Source organism: Molossus molossus, unplaced genomic scaffold (genome assembly GCF_014108415.1).
Source record: "Molossus molossus isolate mMolMol1 unplaced genomic scaffold, mMolMol1.p scaffold_m16_p_6, whole genome shotgun sequence".
In the NCBI taxonomy this organism is placed as follows: Eukaryota; Metazoa; Chordata; class Mammalia; order Chiroptera; family Molossidae; genus Molossus; species Molossus molossus.
In genome coordinates this window covers 64,931,145-64,949,993 of record NW_023425399.1, presented here as the reverse complement: position 1 = coordinate 64,949,993, position 18,849 = coordinate 64,931,145, and the positions used below count along the sequence as shown (strand labels likewise).

The 18,849-nt window shown below is 37.5% G+C and overlaps 1 protein-coding gene across 6 annotated transcripts in view; it reads left to right on the top strand.

Annotated features, from left to right (window-relative positions):
* PTPRM (protein tyrosine phosphatase receptor type M) overlaps positions 1 to 18,849 on the top strand; it is an 839,861-nt gene that overhangs the window by 207,986 nt on the left and 613,026 nt on the right. For all 6 annotated transcript variants that reach the window (XM_036244603.1, XM_036244601.1, XM_036244600.1 and 3 more), the window contains exon 2: positions 7,683 to 7,805. In XM_036244603.1, coding sequence (XP_036100496.1) covers positions 7,683 to 7,805 — 123 coding nt within the window. The remainder of the gene's footprint in view (positions 1 to 7,682; positions 7,806 to 18,849) is intronic.

The window sequence follows — 18,849 nt, the reverse complement described above, 5'->3', positions numbered from 1 at the left end:
TTACCACTAGTTTTTGATCTATCCTCTCTGTAGAGAGACCCATTTAATACTTCATGCATTTGATGAAGGCCGCCTTAAATGGGGTCATTCTGTATTTAGAACAAATGAGGAAAATGTTCCAAAAATCTCCTCACGGAATATTACAGTTGTTTTACAAAATAGCTTTAAATGGACTGTAATTATAACAAGAAGAACCATTGCTAGAATATATAAGTCAGTTTAACCTGTTAAAGGCAGAACTCAAAATGCATGTATCTCATAAATAAGTTTATGAAATTAACATTTGATTGTCCTCCACTGACTTCTTAGAATCAGGAGCTTATTTGCAATTCAATTCATACAACAATCAGTATATAAATAGTACACGTTGTTTGCTTACTTTGTAAAGGTGGGTTAAGGGTGATAATGTGTAGACCGGAAAGAATATGAACTTTGAACTCAGACCCCTGTTTAACTGCTGGCCCTACACCAAATTCTGTATGACCTTTGGACAAGGTATTGACTACTCCAAGTGGCCATTTGTAAAAGTAGGGCTGTGGTCCAATCAGATGACAGAAACCACAGAGTAATTTGAACAGGGAAACTTTATTATAAAGAATAATTAACAGTGTATTAAAATATAAGAGATTGGCTACTATGAAGTGACTTGAGCTCTAAAGAATAAAGGAATAGCAGATGTGAGGAGCAGCCCCTGGTATAGGACACAAATAGAGCTCCAAGGAGGAGATCCTTCTAGAGCTGAGATCCAGGACATGAATGTAGCTCAATGGACAACACAGAAGTCACCGTGGGGACACACTTACACAGTATAGAAGACATGTTTTCTCGGGTGGCTTGGACAGCTGTTCGTGGGAGGTGGACCTTTGGAGGTGCTACAAAAGCCACTGAGGGGCTACAGGGGCAAGCTGCTCTCTGCTGGCCACCATGCACCAAGGCAGCAGAGAACTGGGGAGGCCCCTGTTTTTTGAGCCTTATGCTGGAGAGGCCTCAGGTGCTGAGAAGTCTTGAAAGGAGGCCTGAGAGCTCACTCCTGCCCCTTGCAGTGCCTCTCCAGAACCCCTCTAGTGTCAAAGCTTAACATCTTAACAACTGGGACAGGAAACTTAGATAGTTGACCTGGATACAGTTTTGCAGAGCAAGCAATGAAATGTGAATTTAGAGCCAAGGGGATATGTTGATAACTAGCGCAAAGAATATTGATACTTGCCTTTAGGGTTTTTAAGATTAAATAGTACATGTAAACATTTGCATGGTTTTTGTTATGCAGCCTGTTCTTTGAATTAGACATATTGAAACAATAGTCTTATACTGGTTGCGAGGAGTAAATGAAATAATTACTATATATTGCTTTAAACAAAATCTGGCTAGCACATGACACATGTTCACGAAATGGTAGCTGTTAATACCAGCGAACTTTGTAGATCACAGTTGCACTCTGACTGCCTTAGTAGGGCTCTCACCTAGTAGTTTTGATTGATAAATTCAAGCTGAATAAATAGTCCCAGGTAATGGTTCTAACCGCAAATCTTAGAGACCATAGGTAACATTATTTGAAGAATTGTGAAGTCAGTTTTACAAAATTTTTACAAAATTGAACAGGACAGAAATGAAAAAATATCAGTGTATGCTATGCCAGTAGAGATCAATTTGGTTTGTAAAATGAACATATATATATATGTCCCAGGTTAAGACAGTGGATCACAATAAAAAATAAATAAATAAGTACTGCCCTAAATGATGGGCTCTAATCCTTGTCTGTTTTTCTTTGTCTTCTCTCCCGGCCTGGGGCTTCTGTAGGATACAGAATGGTCATATGAAAGATCTTACAAGGTTTCCCTTGGGGAAAAAGTGGACCATTTTCTTCTCTATAGCTTCTGTGTTAATGATATCATACCATTCTTGGATCTACTGAATAATTCTCTGCTACTCTAAAACAAGAAGAAAGATTAAGTTTCTCCTATATGCAAATGGCAATATTTTATTTTCATAAACCAAGAATGACCTTTATAGACAACTAGCCCTACTATCTAATTATTGCCAGGAAAAAAAAGAGTTCAACTTTTTTTAAAAGTGAAAACCATAATTTGTGGAGACTTCATTAACATTTAAGTGGCTTATAGTTTTCAACCATAATAAAAAATGAACATGTTCAGTGATTTAGTCATGTTTGTAGCTGATTCATCTTGGAATACACCAGGGCAGGGATGGGTTTTTTTGTTGGGCATTAAAATTATTTTCAACCCAGCCGGTGTAGCTCAGTGACTGAGCATTGACCCATCCACCAAGTGGTCTCTGGTTTGATTTCTGGTCAGGACACATGCCCAGGTTGTGGGCCTGATCCCCAATGGGGGGCATGCAGGAGGTGGCCAATTGATGTTTCTCTCACATCGATATTTCTATCTCTCTCCCTCTCCCTTCCTCTCTCTCTAAAATCAATAAAGAAAAAAATGTTTTTTAATTGTTTTTATTGTTTACGTGTATGTTACATTACACTTCTTTAAAAGATTTTGGGCAAAATTATTGCAGCTGAATTATGCACAGAATTGTGGGTAATTTATTACCCATTTCCCTAAAAGGCATTTGTTGGTGCCTATCATGTACCAGCTCTATGGAATACCAAGATGACTAAGATACAGTTATAATCAAAATGACTTTTAAGCAAAATTCTTACCCTGCCCAGAGGCTTTCAGGTACCTGTTCTTTAGAAATTCTTCAGTTTTTATGAAAAACTATCTGGCCTACCACCGTTTCATCTGCTTTCTAAAATATGTAGCTATATGTTTCAGTAAAGCACAGACTAATTGCATATTTTAGTTGGGGAGCAAATACACAAAGTTTAGCAGCCCACTAAGGCTTTGTTGACAGAAACAATATTCATAAAGGCCATTTTCAGGGATGTTACAGCTTTAATGCTAGAATGCACTGAGCTCCCACAAAATCAAGTTTATTGAATCAAAGTTTGATGACATGCTATCATACCATATTACTAAACAGATCCTAAAACGCATTGGTCTGTTCTGATGGATGCTGTTGAGAGTTTTGTTCATTAACTATGCTGATTGCTTCTTACCAGGATCCTGGGAAGCTCTCTGGATTAGGAGTAGTTGTGCTTCTTTTGGACTCTCGGCTTGGAAGATAGTATCACATAGTATTAAGAATCTGGGCTGTCAACACAGGATGCCTGGGGTCCAATCTCTGCTTTATTACCTTCTGGCTCTGAGATCCTGTGTAAGCTGTGTAACCTCTGTGCCTCGTTTTTTTTATTTGTAAAACAAAGATCATAGTATCTACCTTGTAGGGTTTACATCAGGATTAAACAAGTCCTTAGTAAATAATGGTCCCTATTAGTAGTTTAAGTATTAATATTATTATTTTGTAGATACTGTGAATTATGCAATCAATTGTATTTTCCTCCTTACACTGGCTACTCCAAGCTCAGAGTGAAATTAATGCTAACTTCCAGTAAATGAACCTGGTGACATTTATTACTTGGTGGGGATGGTGGATTCCCCACTATATTCCTGGTATAATCTCATTTTTTTTCCTTTTTTTGCTTTTTAACTTCTACTTTTCTTTGATTTTAGTGATTTAATGTGTATGTCATTGTATGGCATGGCATGTCATGGAATAGCCAGGCAGTCAGCATTTTGCACAGGAATCATCAATGTAGTTGATGACCTGAGTATTTGACACCTGTTGACACTTCCTTTTGCATAATAATTCATTATCCATTCAGCACATGAGTATTGTAGTGTATTACATTCACATTTGCTAAGGAAAAGAATTCCTTTCTCAACAAGTATGGTGGAAGCATTGGGGCATGTATGCATGTGTGAGTATGTGTGTTTGTGAGAGAGTATGAACGGTGTAGGCCATGGCTCCACCTGTCTTGCATTGCCTTTCCTCCACCATATGTATGACTTGGTTTAGTCTCGATTCTCCTCCACAAAGGAGAAATAATTTACTTTGATTTGATGCAGGAATGTAGTCCAACCATGAGTTGTTGGGCATCAGTCCAAGGAAGACAATTCTGGACAAACCTTGGCAAAGTCTTCCACTGACCACATTCCTGTACATGGTGGAAAACTGTCTTTGTTATTCTGAAAATCAAGGAAACTTATTATTGGAAATGGTCATTCATTTCACTGAGTTTCAGTGGACTCTGCTTCCTTATCATAGTCTTTACTGGCCCCAAAAGCATTTACAAAAACCTAGCCAGCCCTTGGTTCTTTGTTTCCACATGCTCCGTAGAGGAGCCCACAGGATTGTGCCTGCAGGAATGCTCACAACTCGTTACCTTCTTATGAAATACACTTTGAAATTTCCTAGTATATATTTCAACTATTGGCTTGAAATGACCTCATGAGAGCAACTGTTGTATGAAATGAATATGGTAAGAAGGATTTAAGAACTAGTAATAATTGGTATGACTGAACGTGCCTCACACTGTGTTGCACTAACGTGACATTTGCCATGTAATTGAATGATTAGAAATACCATGTGAGGTGCATGTTATGTCCATTTTACAGGTAGGGAATTCGAGTTCAGAGTGCCAAGTGATTTGTCTACAATTACAATGCTAGGAGTGGAAGAATGGGGATGTGCCAGATGTTTGATCCTGGAACCTATTCACTTCTACCACTACCTGGAACTTCCTTAAAAATCAAAAGTTTAATTTGCTTCCTCTCAAATAGGTTATTTCAATTCTGATGTTGCTTACCTTAATCTCATCTCATTTTAGCTCAATAAACCACCTTTGGTATTTTAGGGTCTCTTATCTGTTGGATGAATTCCAGTAGATCTGAAAATTGGTGTGCAGGGATCTATATCTTCCGGCAACAGGAAATTCATAGTCTACCCCATTTCCCAATGGTTTGATAATCATACATGGGTCCAGAAAGAACCATATCATACTTTTAATGTTTCCTTTCAAGTGATAAAAGCAGCTTTATGTAATAGGAAAATTATATCCTTGCGCCAGCATTGCATCAGTCTTCGGGTTGCTGTCAGCTGTGCATTCCCTTCCCTTCATATTTGGTTATATCTTTAGTGCCAACAGTTGCTTCGTAAACCAGATCTTTAACCAGCCTTGAGTTGTTTTGTGGATGCCTATAGCTATTTCTCACTGTTTAAGATTGCACGGCAGGACTTTCATCAAAGTGCCATCTATGTTTCCATCGGGGGGGCCGCTCTCTGTCAAAATGCATGCTTATTTTTTCTTTTTGAACATTATTAGTGCTACCCACTGTTTGGACTTATTGCTACAGTACGGAAGCTGTTTTCTATATCAAATTTAGAGTTTGCAACCAGAGAATATTTCTCATACACATTTACATGGTTTTCTAACACTTCTTACCCCAAATTGGGAAGTTATTAGTATTACATGTTTAAACAAATCCACTTTGTTTCTTTGAACTTGTTAAAACTGAGTGAGAGGGAAGTATAAATTACCACTTGCCAAACTGAAATATTAAGTTGGTGATGTATTTTTGCAGTGTATTTCTGTTCCCAGTGGATTGTTTAATTGACCAGTTCTATTAAACATGTTAACAGAAAACAGCATCCAAGGCTGCTAATTTCACTGTCATGCCTGAAGCTAACAACTAAGAAAAGTTGGGAAGTTGGAAGAGACGCTTTAAAGGGGTCTGAGCTCCTTTGACTCTGCCCTGTCCAACATTTTTTTTATCAGTGATTTGGTGGCAGACATAGAAAGCATGCTTATCCAACTAGCAGATAACCCACGAATAGGTAGGATGACTAATACATGAATGACAAAATCAGGATTCCAAGAGCTCTCAGCAGGCTGGAGTGACACACTGAAAACAACAAAATGGGGTTTTAGTAAGGATAAATGTAAGTCCTGTGTTTGCATTCAGAAAGTCACCTTAGTACAGGAGAGAAGAAAGCTCAGTGGCAGTGATATGAATTTCAGGCTCCTAGGGGATTTCAGGCTCCTAGAAGCTCACAGTGGAGCAGCACTGCTGAAGAAGCATGAGGTCCAGGAAAGTAGCCAGTTGAATTTAGTATTGGAAGTCCTTTTGGAAAGGTGCAGATAAACCTGTGAGTGTTCAGAAAACACCCATCAGGATGGTAAAATCTTCCTACCTTCTAGTAGGAAGAACTGGAGGGAGCAAAGCATGTTTTGCATAGAGATGTGAAGACTTAGATCATGACAGCTCTTGTCAAGTAATCAGCTTTCCTATTGAAAGCTGAGATTTTTTTTACTATTTCTTCAGAGGGTAGAACTAAGATAAATGGTAGATATTTCAAGAAGCTGAGTTTGGGCCTTTATAAAAGGGGAATTATCTACTTCGTATGGATGCTTTTTAAAATTCTCAATGCCTCACAAGTTTATAAGCTGTCTGTCTAGAAGGTTGTAGAATTGACTTAAGCATTTGAATAGAGAAGTCTGACCAGGTAACCTGTGACAGTCTTTTACCTCTGAGGTTGTGCAATTGCTATTTTACTTACCTTATTGCTGCCAGAACATATATGGCAGACGTAGTGTAATAATATTCTTATTTTTGTGTTTTATTGATCAGATACCTTAATTTTTATCATTGGCAGATAATTATAATTAATATTTTAAATTAATGTAATTAATAGCATTATATAATGTGTAGTAGAATGGATTATTGATATGGTCAATTTAATCATTCACTTTTGAAATGTGAACCTTTGGAGAAAAAATTTGATACTATAGTAATTCAAAGTAACAGGAAGCCTTCAAGGATGTGGATGGGACTCAGAATCATCTCTGTTCCCCAGGATGCCGAGGGGCCCGGCTGGTGTGGCTCAGTGATTGAGCATTTACCCATGCACCAAGAGGTTACTGGTTCGATTCCTGGTCAGGGCACTTGCCCAGGTTGTGGGCCAAATCCCCAGTGAGGGGCAGGCAGGAAGTGGCCAGTCAATGTTCTCTCTTCTATCTCTCTCTCTCTCTCTTCCTTCCTCTCTGTAAAATAAATAAAAATTAAAAAAGAAATAGCTGAATGTATACTGTTATACTGTGTTTTGTGTATACTATATTTTGTTTAATTTCTTTTTTTCTTTAAGTAGCCTTATTTCTGGTACCACAATTATGCAGATATTTACCACATGTTTAGTTTTACTTTATTCTTGCCTTTAAAAATTGTGGACTATAAGCAAATTTATCATCTCTCTTGATTTTAAGACCTTAAACATCCAAAGTATTAAAGAAAAACCAGTTTGTATGTCCATGGTGTCCACTACATTTTGTCCCGAACCGTTGTGCCAGTGTTGTGGCGAAAGCATTTCTCTTTGAATTTTTTTGGATGAATTATAATGGCTTTTCTATGGAAAATTTATTGAACACTTTGGGTGGTTCTATTAAAATTTTGAACACAAGATTAGTTATTCCAAATTTCTGTGAATCTGGAAAATATGAATTGTAAATTTGCTTAGGCCTTACTTTGAATTGGATTTTATAAATATAGGTTCTTTTTGGGGAATGATATAATATAGCAGTAGTGGTAAGACATGGGTCATACTCAGTTAGCACTTAGCAAGGGTACAATAGGGTCAAGATTCATAGTTTTTTAGCACACAGTTCAAATCAAATGTAGTTAGTATCAAGTCAGTTTATGGTAACCTATAATCATCATAGCTTTTTCCTGAGGTCTGGTGTTATTTACATTACCTTTTATTCTGTTACATTTTAGGAGGTTGCCTCTTTGATGAGCCATATAGCACGTGTGGATATAATCAAGCTGATGATGATGACTTCAACTGGGAGCAGATGAATACCTTGACCAAACCAACTTCTGATCCATGGATGCCATCAGGTTTGCATTTAGTTTTGTGTATGTTTTTTTTTTTTTTAAATCAAAAGTTCACAAGTCTTAATCACAGCAAACATTCACGGGGTATTGGTTGAATGAGTGAGAGTATGGCAGTCAAGGGCTGATTAACTAGTGAAAATGCTATTACAAAGAGTTTACCTTTGTCTCTCTTTAAAGTCTAATTAAAGTTTACTTCCTGTACCTTTGGATACACCTGAGCTAGATTAATAGGCCTTTCCCAATTAATCCTTTGCCAAGCAACAGATATGGGAAATAGATTGATGTCTCTTCTGGCAAATGTGTCTAGTGAATGGAACTCTTGCTGGGGAGTTGAAATTACAAAGTCATGGTAACAAATTGGAGACCTTGGGAGGTAACATAAACTTTGTCCTCAGAGGCTCACTTGGCACCTGGGAGATCTGTGAGGATGCCAGTGATCTTGAAAGCATATTGCAGGTAAAATGGCGGCATACATGTGGATACTCTTTACCCTGTAAAGTGCTTAGTAAATTTTCTGACAAGTAAAAGAAATATATTCCACTGAACGCCAGCAAGAATTCTACATTCCATTCAGAGGAAAGGTGGGAAGTTGGTGATTAGTGAATTCTAATTACATTGGAGGTTGATTAGTTTAATGGACACCCTTTTCAGGCTGTGGTGTTGGACATCTTTAAATTTTTAGATTTGCAGATTCATTTTATAAATGGGGTGAATAATGTGCCCAATCAAGATTCAAACTGTAAAACATGTTATTATGATTTGGATTTCAAGTAAAACTCATTTTTTGGATACTTTTTAATGACTGTAAAGTTCTTCATTAATACACCTAAATGTAGCAATAATTACATGTAGTAATCTTGTAAAGGTAGCTTTAAACATGAAGTAGAGTCTGATGTTCTTTACTGAGCTTTAAGGATATGCTGCCCACCAAGTTCTTGACATCTTCCCACGTTTAGTTTCTATAACTTCGGAGAAAGGGACATTGAACTCCTTTAGCACTGTAGTTTTACTGGACCTCAAAACCTTTCTTAGTTCTTGGTTATTTACCATAGCTGACAGCCTCCTTTTGTCTCTTTTTTTTCCTTGTGCATATGTGTGCTTTTGCATATGACTTGTGTTTGAACTTAGTGGTACTTTGGTTTATTTTTTTTTTCAAATTTCAATTCCTGCTTTCATTCTTGTCAGTGATTGGGAAAGAGAAAGAGGAGAGTAGAACTGTTCCTCACACAGAGATATCCTTTTCCAAACAGGCTTCTCAACCTAAAGGACTTTTGGTCATTTTCACCTGCTCTCTCTTGAGGATCCAGCCTGTGTCCAGACAGGCTGCGGGTAGATGAGGCTGTGGTACTGAAGAGGGTACTGGTAGATTTAACCATAAGAGTTCACTCAGGCTTTCTTTATTATCTTTGAATTTGGTGAACAATTTGGTAGTTGATTTTACTGTAGTGGTCTTTTAGATTGCAGCCTGACTCAGAAAAATTGACTTTTACAAAGGACCCCCCCAATATTGCAATATCTTCTTCCACTGCTTCTATTTTTGTCACATGATTACAAACTTCCCTTTATAAAGGAAGGAGGAGAATTTCTTGTCATTAACTTGTCCTTTCCTTCTTTATCCTGTCCCCTAGTACTATCTCAGAGCAACTTGTCCAAATTGTAAATACAGAAAGGATGGAATCCTAGCAGAGGCCATTACAAAAATGGTATTAAAGATCAGAGACTGATGCCCGGCTGGTGTGGCTCACTGGTTGAGCATGGACCCATGCACCAAGAGGTCCCCAGTTCGATTCCCAGTTAGGGCACATGCCTAGGTTGTGGGCCCAATCCTCAGTAGGGGGCATGCAGGAGGCAGCCAATTGATGTTCTCTCTCATTCATGTATCTATCTCTCTCTCCCTCTCCCTTACTCTCTCTCTAAAATCAATAAAGAAAAGAATATTTAAGAAAAGGAAAAGATCTGAGACCAATTGTATACTAGAACAATCAGTTGAGCAATTGAGGGAACGGATGGGGATGCCACTTTGCAAGTATCTGGCCTTGAAGGCTCTTCTGCCTTTGGAAGAATGAAGTAGGGATATTTAGACATCTGTTTGAATTTACTTTCATTCTTTTGACTAATAAAATACTTGATGATGAATGTTGGGCTTTTGTAGCTTAATATCTCTGAATGTTACATATTCTAAAACTTTCAGTCCCATATGATTTCTAGTAGTTATAAACAGTGTGCCCTCAACCACTCCCAAACAGGCTGTAAGTCATTGTTTGGACATGCAGGTGGTTTGGATGTCAGAAGGAAGGTGGGGAAAGACAGGCAGTTTAATTCCTCTCTATGTTTATGGGCATGGTGGTCCAGATAAAACACATTTCACTTGAAATGTGATCATTGTTCATTGATAATTATTCCACTAGATTAAATTTTTGCCTTAATATAGAATAGCAAATATTGGTATTTTTATCCTACTATGTATAAAGCAAAGTTTAGTCATTAAAAAAACTTTTGTGAGCCCTATTATATGCTAATCATGATGCTGATTATTGTGGAAGATGAAGGATTATAAGTAATGATTCTGTCTTTCTTTCTTTATTTTTTTTATCCTCACCTGAGGACATTTTTGCATTTATTTTTAGATAGATTGGGAAGGAGAGAGGGAGGAAGAGAGAGAGAAACATCAATGTGTGAGAGAGACACATTGAGTGGTTGTCACCCACACGACCCCAACCAGGGCCAGGGACAAACTGCAACTGAGGTATGTGCCCTTAGTGGGAACCGAACCCGGGACTCTCCGGTCCATGGGCCGACGCTCTAACCGCTGAGCAAAACCGGCCAGGGCTGATTCTTTCTTTCCTTCAGAACTTACCTACTTGAGAATGAAAGTTAGAAAAATACAATTAATGAACAATATAAATGATATATAATTATATAATGATCTATGTAGATATGGTATAGGCTGAAAGTGTTTTAAGAGCAGTTTTCTTACCTTAAAACCAATAGGTGTAAAGAATATGGACTTGTGCCCAGCTGATCTGTTCACCTAAAGTGAGAAGTTAAATTCTCAATGAAGTATCATTGTCAGAAGTAAAGAGATATTATCTTATAAATTTCCATGTGGTATCGTAAGGTATGAATTTTAAACTGAGTTGTCAAAATGTATATATAGCCTTGAGGTTTAAATACTATTTAGTCTCAAGGGTTTCCTCCTCCTCCTCCTTTTCCTCCTCTTCTTTCTCCCTCTCCCTTTTTGTTAATATGTATAATGTAATTTATTCTTTTCCCAAACAAATTCCAGAGATGTCCCTCTTACACCAACACAGAAACAGCTTTATGAATTTTTCAGGATAAATAGGTGGCAAACCTTTATGTAGAATATTATTGGATTTGTTCTTGCACATGTATTTGTATTTGGTCCCACATGTGTAGGCTGACTCTGTGGTGCCTTAGACCAAGGGTTGGCAAGCTGTGTCATACATGTCAAATTTCGCCTGCTGCCAGTTATAGTATGGCTTGCAAACTAGAATGGTATTTATATTTTTGAATGGTTGAAAATCAAAATAAAGATAATATTTTGTGACACATGAGATTCAGATTTCAGTGTCCACAAACAGTTTTTTATTGGCACACAGCCATGCCCATTTGTTAAATATTATCTGTGGCTGGTTTCAAGCTACCAGAGCAGGGTGTATAGTTGCAGCAGATGTGGTAGTGTCCAGAGAGCCTGGCTGCTCCTGTCTGGCTCTTTACAGAAAAAATCGTTCATACCTGTCTTAAACCATTTTGGCTCCAGCATATAATTGTGACTTTGGACTTGGTATTTATATTGTTATTATTTTCTGTATTCATATTATAATTATTAACATACAAACATAATTTTAACATTTTATTTCACTTTCAGATTGTATGTTTTCCAAATTTGGAATATTAAAATCAGTAAGAAAAAAAGTAATGATTAGGAATTTATCTTTCACATAAATTTGCTATCTATAAAAGCATTGTGATTTTCTTTATTGTTTAGTAACAAATTCTTGTGGGACTATTGTGATTCTAAGAAGCAAATAATCCATTAAGGTAAATTTTAAAATTATGACAGTGAGACTAAAATTTTTATTCTCATTTTTAAATTTACTCTAATTAAAATTACACTTCTTTTGTCTTTTTTGAAATAGATGCTCCAGTGTATAGGGTTTTTAAATTTTATTTATTTATTTATTTATTTTTTTATCTTCATGTGTCAGGTTATTTTTAACCACATTTTAAAACTGTAAATACAGTCTGGAGCTTTATACAAGTTGACATGGTAACTACTGTGAGGCTGTGACATTGACTCTGGAAATACATATTTAGGGCAAATAAATACCAAATCATTTATATTTTTATATTTCAAGTTGATATTTATGTTATAATAGATTATACTTTTATAGCTAGCTTTGAATCACACAGTTTTTCTGATAGTGAAACTATGCCACATATGGATTCTTTCATACCAGTTAGTCTCATCAGCAGTGGGGAACTTCTTAAACTTTGTCATAAGGATTACCACTTTGAGCACAAGAACCCTTGTTTAAGTAACACAATAATAACCTAGTACATCTTGTTAGTACAGATTCATGCTATCATTTTATATATTGTAGTACATGTATAATTATCAGGGTAGATTAAGAAGTATTGATTAAGAAGAGTTTTTTGATATAAAAACACAGTTTGACAATGGTTGATGCGTGTTTTTATTTGCTCAAATTGTTTATTTGCATCAGTTAAAATATTTTTATTATCTTACAAAACTATAGTCATTTCCAAATTTAGACCCTAATGTATTAAAATCAATAGTTTTCCTCTAATAATAAGGTCTGTCACCTTACTTTGTATGATCTACAAAAAAAGGCAGAATTTACAATTACATGACTCTGAACTTTACTATTGTATTGACATTCCTGAATCTTTGACATAAATTAATCTAATCCACATTTACTGAGAGGTTCTGATATATCTGATTTTATACCAGACCATAAGTTTCCTAGGGGCATCTTTGTATCCTCAACATATAGCACAATTTTTAGAACTTAGTAGGTTCTTAAAATATGTTTCCATATGAGTACAGAAAATGCACAGGTCCTGCTTTCAAAGAGTTTACTATGTAGTGGGGAAGATGAATTTCAGCCAGTGAGACCCATTTCAGACTTCTAACCTACAAAACTGCAAGATAAGACATTTGCGTTGTTTTAAGCCACTACGTTTGTTATGTATGATATGGTTAATGTTTTTATATTTCATTAAAATATAATGTGTAACTTAGTGCTCTGTAAAGTGGATATTTAACAAGTTCCATAGCTTATGTGTAAGAATATGTGACCCTGTTTTATATTAAAAAAGAACAATAAATCAATTTATGATACAAAAAATATAAAGGTAGCTTATAGTCATGGGCATTTGATGGTCATAAAATCAACATTTATTTTTACCCCATATGGTCCCTTAAGATAGCATGCCTCTAAAAAAGCTATAATTAAGTGAACTTGGGTCCTAGTGCTGGAAAACGAAACATTATGCATAATGCTTTTCTGGGTAGCATAGCATGCACCTAGGGGAAGCTCTTGTAGCCCCCACATCTGAGCTTTACATATTGCAAATTGGGAGTGGTGTTGTTTCTGGTCTTTATGGAGATGCTTTGACTAAGGCCTGGATCATTTCTCTGGGCGCCCATGTGAAAGGCAGAGAGAAGGAAGTGCTGGGATGAAGGAGCAATATGCACTCTTAGTGTGATGACCCAGAAAATAGGAAAAATGACTGTCTGTACTTGTGTAGAGTCAGTTTCACATTTGGGAACATGATGTATTGACAGACAAAGGAATTGAAGTTTTCTCTTCAGGCACATTCATCAGGCATGTTTTCCTCCTGGTAGGGAAGACTTCCCTACTTATTTACACTTCAGGGCGTATATAAGGCTTAGTGAGTGAAGAGAAGACTTAAAAAAAGGTTTGAAAACATATTTTCCTCCTTAAATTTCAGTGTGTATCTTGTGAATAATATTTTTGGCACAGGATATTCAGACAGTTGTCTAATTATCTCACTCATTCTTCGAATCTTGTCAACATTCAACAAATATTTATTAAATACCTGCTGTGTGCTAGGCACTGTTGGAGATGCTTAGGAGTCACCACTGAGTGAACCAAGTAGGATCCCCTCCCGGGTGCACCACACACTCCCAAACTAGTAAGATTGTTCTTGGATTGCCAAAAACTGAAGTTCTCTAAGACCATGTTATCCATTACTTAATTACTTTCTGGAAACAAATACTTAAAACGTAATACAAAATTTAGTTAATCAGACTCAGCACATTATAGCATCAAATTCAGCTTTCCTGTATGCTTTGTCCTTAAAAATAGTGAGAACATTTAAATCACTACACTGCAAGGGTCAGTGTAGTACATTCTGGTAATCCTCCTTTATAAAATATGTAAATGACTCTTAGCAGCCGACAAACTGATTTTGTGCTGTATGTCATGTGATCCTCATGATGACTCTGGGAGATTCGGTGGCATTATCTCTATTTTATATCTTAGGAGGCTGAAGGTCAGAGAAACTAAACTTGCCCCAGGCATCAGGTGAGAGAAACAGCCCTCATTTTTGCTCTTCTGAGTGCCACAAATGATCTTCCCATGTGAGCACATCATCTGGTGAAGGGATTAGTCTTCATCCCAGGTGGCAACTATTTGAATCTTGACATGCACATGAAGGCTGTCCACTGGGGGGCTGCTGGTCCTGCCCGGTCTAATGCTGGCTCTCTCACTTAATAGCTGTTGACCTTGGGCAATTCTGAAGCTCTGCTTTTTAGGCTCCTCATCCATAAACTATTAGTAATATATGTTTGTGGAGTGACGGAGCTAAATAGTAGTCTCTTTCCACCTTTCAATTCTGTCCCATGGAGGAAGCAGGCAGTTAGGTAATAAGCAAAGAGACTTGTAAGGCAATGAGGGGACATGCTAAGGGCTGTGAAGAAAACCTAAATTAGGATAAGTGCTTAGCGAGGGTGGGAGCAGTAGACAGGAACAGCCTCTCTGAGCAGAAACTGCCGTCCAGTCCGGGACAAGCTGGCCTTGGAGGCTGAGTTATCAGTGTGGAGGGAAGGGCGGGAGCAAGAGGAGGCGGGGAGAGCTCTGCTGGAGTAGTGGGTGGTCGCTGAAAGCTGTGGAAGTTGAGAACCTGCCTCATAGGGCTGTTGATCCGGTGAGAAAAGAATCCCTTCAGGAACTTAACCTTGATTGAACCTGGCCTAGCACAGTGTTCGAGAAATGTCCTTTTATTATTCTTAAGTAATTTTCAGAGTAATTTGTTATGAATTCATCTTTTAGCTTAGTTTTGGACTGTCCGTGAGATGGGCAGTTCAGGCAAAGTTCTTATTTTCTCCTCTAAATTATACCAAATAAGAAACAGAAGATAAAGATCTTCATAAAATGTTTGAATAATTAAAAAAGCAAACTGAAAGAAATCCGTTAAAATACGAACAGTGTTTGTGTCACCATGGTAGGATTTGGGTTAATTGCCCTATCATTTCTATTTTAAATATTTCTTTTATGATCAAGTATAACTTTATAATAAAAACTGATACTTAAAAATTTGTAGGTTGGGAGTCATTGAATTTGGTATTATTTTAGGTGTTTCTAAATATTTCCAGTCACTGAAGTCAGGAATTGAAAATAGTTTAATTCTCCTTGAGTATCTCATTCAAGTGTCCCATAGTGAGGTGCTTTCTGACATGCAGTTGTTAAGAGTCATTGACAAACATTCTCCCTCTTTACATCTTACTCAAGTCACCTTGGTGAGGCTCACACTGGGTTTCCAGTTACCTTTTAAACTGTGAACGATGAGACACAGCGAAAGAAATTGAACTGAAATTATATTCTGACAGCAGTGTTTCAGTTACAAAATTTAGAAAAATAACTGTAGATGATAATAAAAAACCCAGTATTTCAGATCAGGGTAGTTCTTAAACAGCACAGGGCTCTGGGTAGCCTCATTGTATGTGTGTCTGTATGTGTGTGTGTGTGTGTAATATAATATATATATGTATATATATTGTTGAAAGTGTTACAGATATCCTCCTTTTCCCCTTACTGACCCCCTCCTTTCTGCTCCCACCCCTCTCCTGACTTCCCCAGCCTAGTGTCCCTGTCGATTGGTGGTGTACATCTGCCTATAAATTCTTTGGTTTATCTCTTTCCTCCCTCTTCCACCCTCCATCCCTCTGAGGTTTGTCAGTCTGTTCCCTACTTTCATGATTCTGGATCTCTTTTGGTTGACAACTTGGTAGCCTCATTTTAACATGAGTGGAAACAATTTGCTCCACTCAAAGGTGAAGACATAATATAAAATTTACCATCTTAACCATTTTAAAATGTACAGTTCAGAGGTATTCAGTACATTCACATTGTTGTGCAACTATCTCTACCATCCAGCTCCAGAACTTACTCACCTTCCCAAACTAAAACTCTGCATCCATTAAATATTAATTCCCCATTCCCCACTCTTCCCACCCCCTGGCCACCACCATTCTACTTTCTCTCTCTCTGAATTTGATCACTCTAGGTATCCCATGTAAGTGGACTCATACAGTATTTGTTCATTTGTATCTGGCTTATTTCACTTGGCAGGATGTTTTTAGTGATTCAGTTTTTGCATGCAAAATGTCCAAGATCAAGACAATCTTTTTTTTTTTTTTTTTTGAAAAGCATCTTGATTTTCAATAGTTAAATGTTTCAAGGGAGCCAGTGTGATATGTGTGACCACTTATTTCAGTAGTTTATATGCAGTGTCCAATAAATGCTGTCCATTAAATTTGTTCTAAATTCCTGTTTGGCTGATTGGAAAACTGTTACAAGAAGTAAGAGCAGTGACTAGCTATTTTTAAATATTTGCTAAAAAGTATACAAATGAGTTTGTATATATAAATGTGTGTTTTTAAGATAGGTTTATTTCTTGCTTAATTTCCTGTAAAATGTTCAAGATGACATCGTGAGAGTTATGGGAAGTCCAGTAATGGAATAATAGGCGGGCCAATCAAGACTGAGTTGTAAAGCTCTCAGAATCCAAGTTGAGGAGGGGGTGAGAGGTGCAAGCAGGAGGTCCAGGGCAATGGGATCATGTGCTGTTTAGCCAGTTGGAGAAGATCACAAGGAGTTGGTCGGCACTCACATATTGTGTGTTCTGTGTATTGGTCCCCCAGCACAAGTCACCTCGAGTTGAACCTGGTCAAGTTGTTGGAATGGAGAAACCCCTTTGGCAATCAAAGTCAAGAGAGGAGACACCAGGTTTTGGTATCTTTCCATGATCCAAGAAAAGGAATAGCTGAAGAAATTTAAATAAGAAAGGATTAAGTCTGAGTTATTCTTTTCACCTTAAGATCAGGAAGAAGCGAATGTTGTTTTTTGGAGCACCAGCTGTGCATGAAGTGCTGGAGATATGTGTCCCAGGCACTGGTGATGTGGTGGTGAACCGTGTTCAGTCTTCCAGGAGGCATACAAGTGGTGTGGCCAGTGCTCTGGTGTGGGCCAGACTGCTGCCCAGACTGAGTCTCGTGGGGGGGCAAGTGGAAGGCCTCTAGGAGGAGCCAGCTCCTGAGAGGGACCATGAGAGTGTGAGGATGAGGCCAGAGCAGGTAGGCATGCCAGGAGGAAGGAAGGAGCATCCTGTCCTGAAGGAGTGAGTGGAGGGTGGTAGAGCACATGTACTGGAAAGGCTGAGCAGGAAGATGCTGAGAATCAGGGAACAATAAACATCATAAACTAGGCAGCAGAGAGGTGGTGGCACAAGCTGGAGGAGAGACTCTTCTAGGCCGTGTGCAGCTGATGAAGGATGTGAAACCAGGAGTTAATTTGACTGTTGATTTCTGCCAAAGACAGGAAAAAAGAAATTATTTGACTGTATATGCATAGAGGAAAATTAAAAGTTTCTCATAAAAGGTTATAGGGAAAAGTGATAATAAAGAAAGTTGGTTAGTAAATAAGTACCCCAAAGCATATGCATATATAGGAGAATGCCCATGTTCTTACAAGACTCATGCTAAATTATTAGGGGTAAGTGCCTGGATGTTTGTACAGAAAAAAAGTGTGTGTATGTGTGTGTGTGTGTGTGTGTTGAAAGAGTATGTATGTGCAAATGTCTAGGTGATACAGATGTTAACAGTTGTTAAGCCTAGGTGAAGTACATATAAGCATTTATTAAACTACTTTTTCAACTTTTCTATAGTTTTGAAACAAACAAAATTAGCTCTATATGTAGGAAAACAAAAGACACATGATTGAGTTGCACTGACTTAGTGCCTCACCAGTGTGATTCTTGCCTACGGAGGCATTTTAACAAAGTGCCATCCTATCAAATCATATTGAAAATATTAGTGTTTGAAAACCTGGGTTGGCCCAGCTGGTGTGGCGCAGTGGTTGAGCATCGACCTATGCACCAAGAGTTTGTCAGTTTGATAGCCGGTCAGGGCACATGCCCAGGTTGTGGGCTGATCCTCAGTGGGGTGGCATGCAAGAGGCAGCCAGTCGATGTTCTCTTTCATTAATGTTTCGATCTCTCTCTCCCCCTGCTTTCTTTCTAAAATTAATAAAGAAAAATATTTTTAAAAAAACTAAAACAAAATCCTGGATTGACCCATATTTTCCTTTTCTGACCATATTGGGATAATTTCTTGGTCTTTACTGGAGAGGTTTAGTGGAGCTGATGGACTGATTTACAATGACTAATTTCAGGGATATAATTTTAGGAATTTCTAAAATAGGACAAATGTTTCACACTGTAGTCTTATGCCTCAGTGGGGGTATCAAATATAAAGATCTTTGTCCTATTGGTAGATATTTTGGTCTAACTGAAACTTTGTAAGATGATGCATAAGGAATTATTAAATTTTTTTTTTTTATTCATGCTGGCATTGTATTCATTTGTATCCAGTCCATAATATGGGCCTGAAATATAGAAAAACATCATACTGAAATTCTTGGCAAACTCCATTAAATGATTGTGAAGATAATTATTTTAAATGATCAGCCTTTAATGA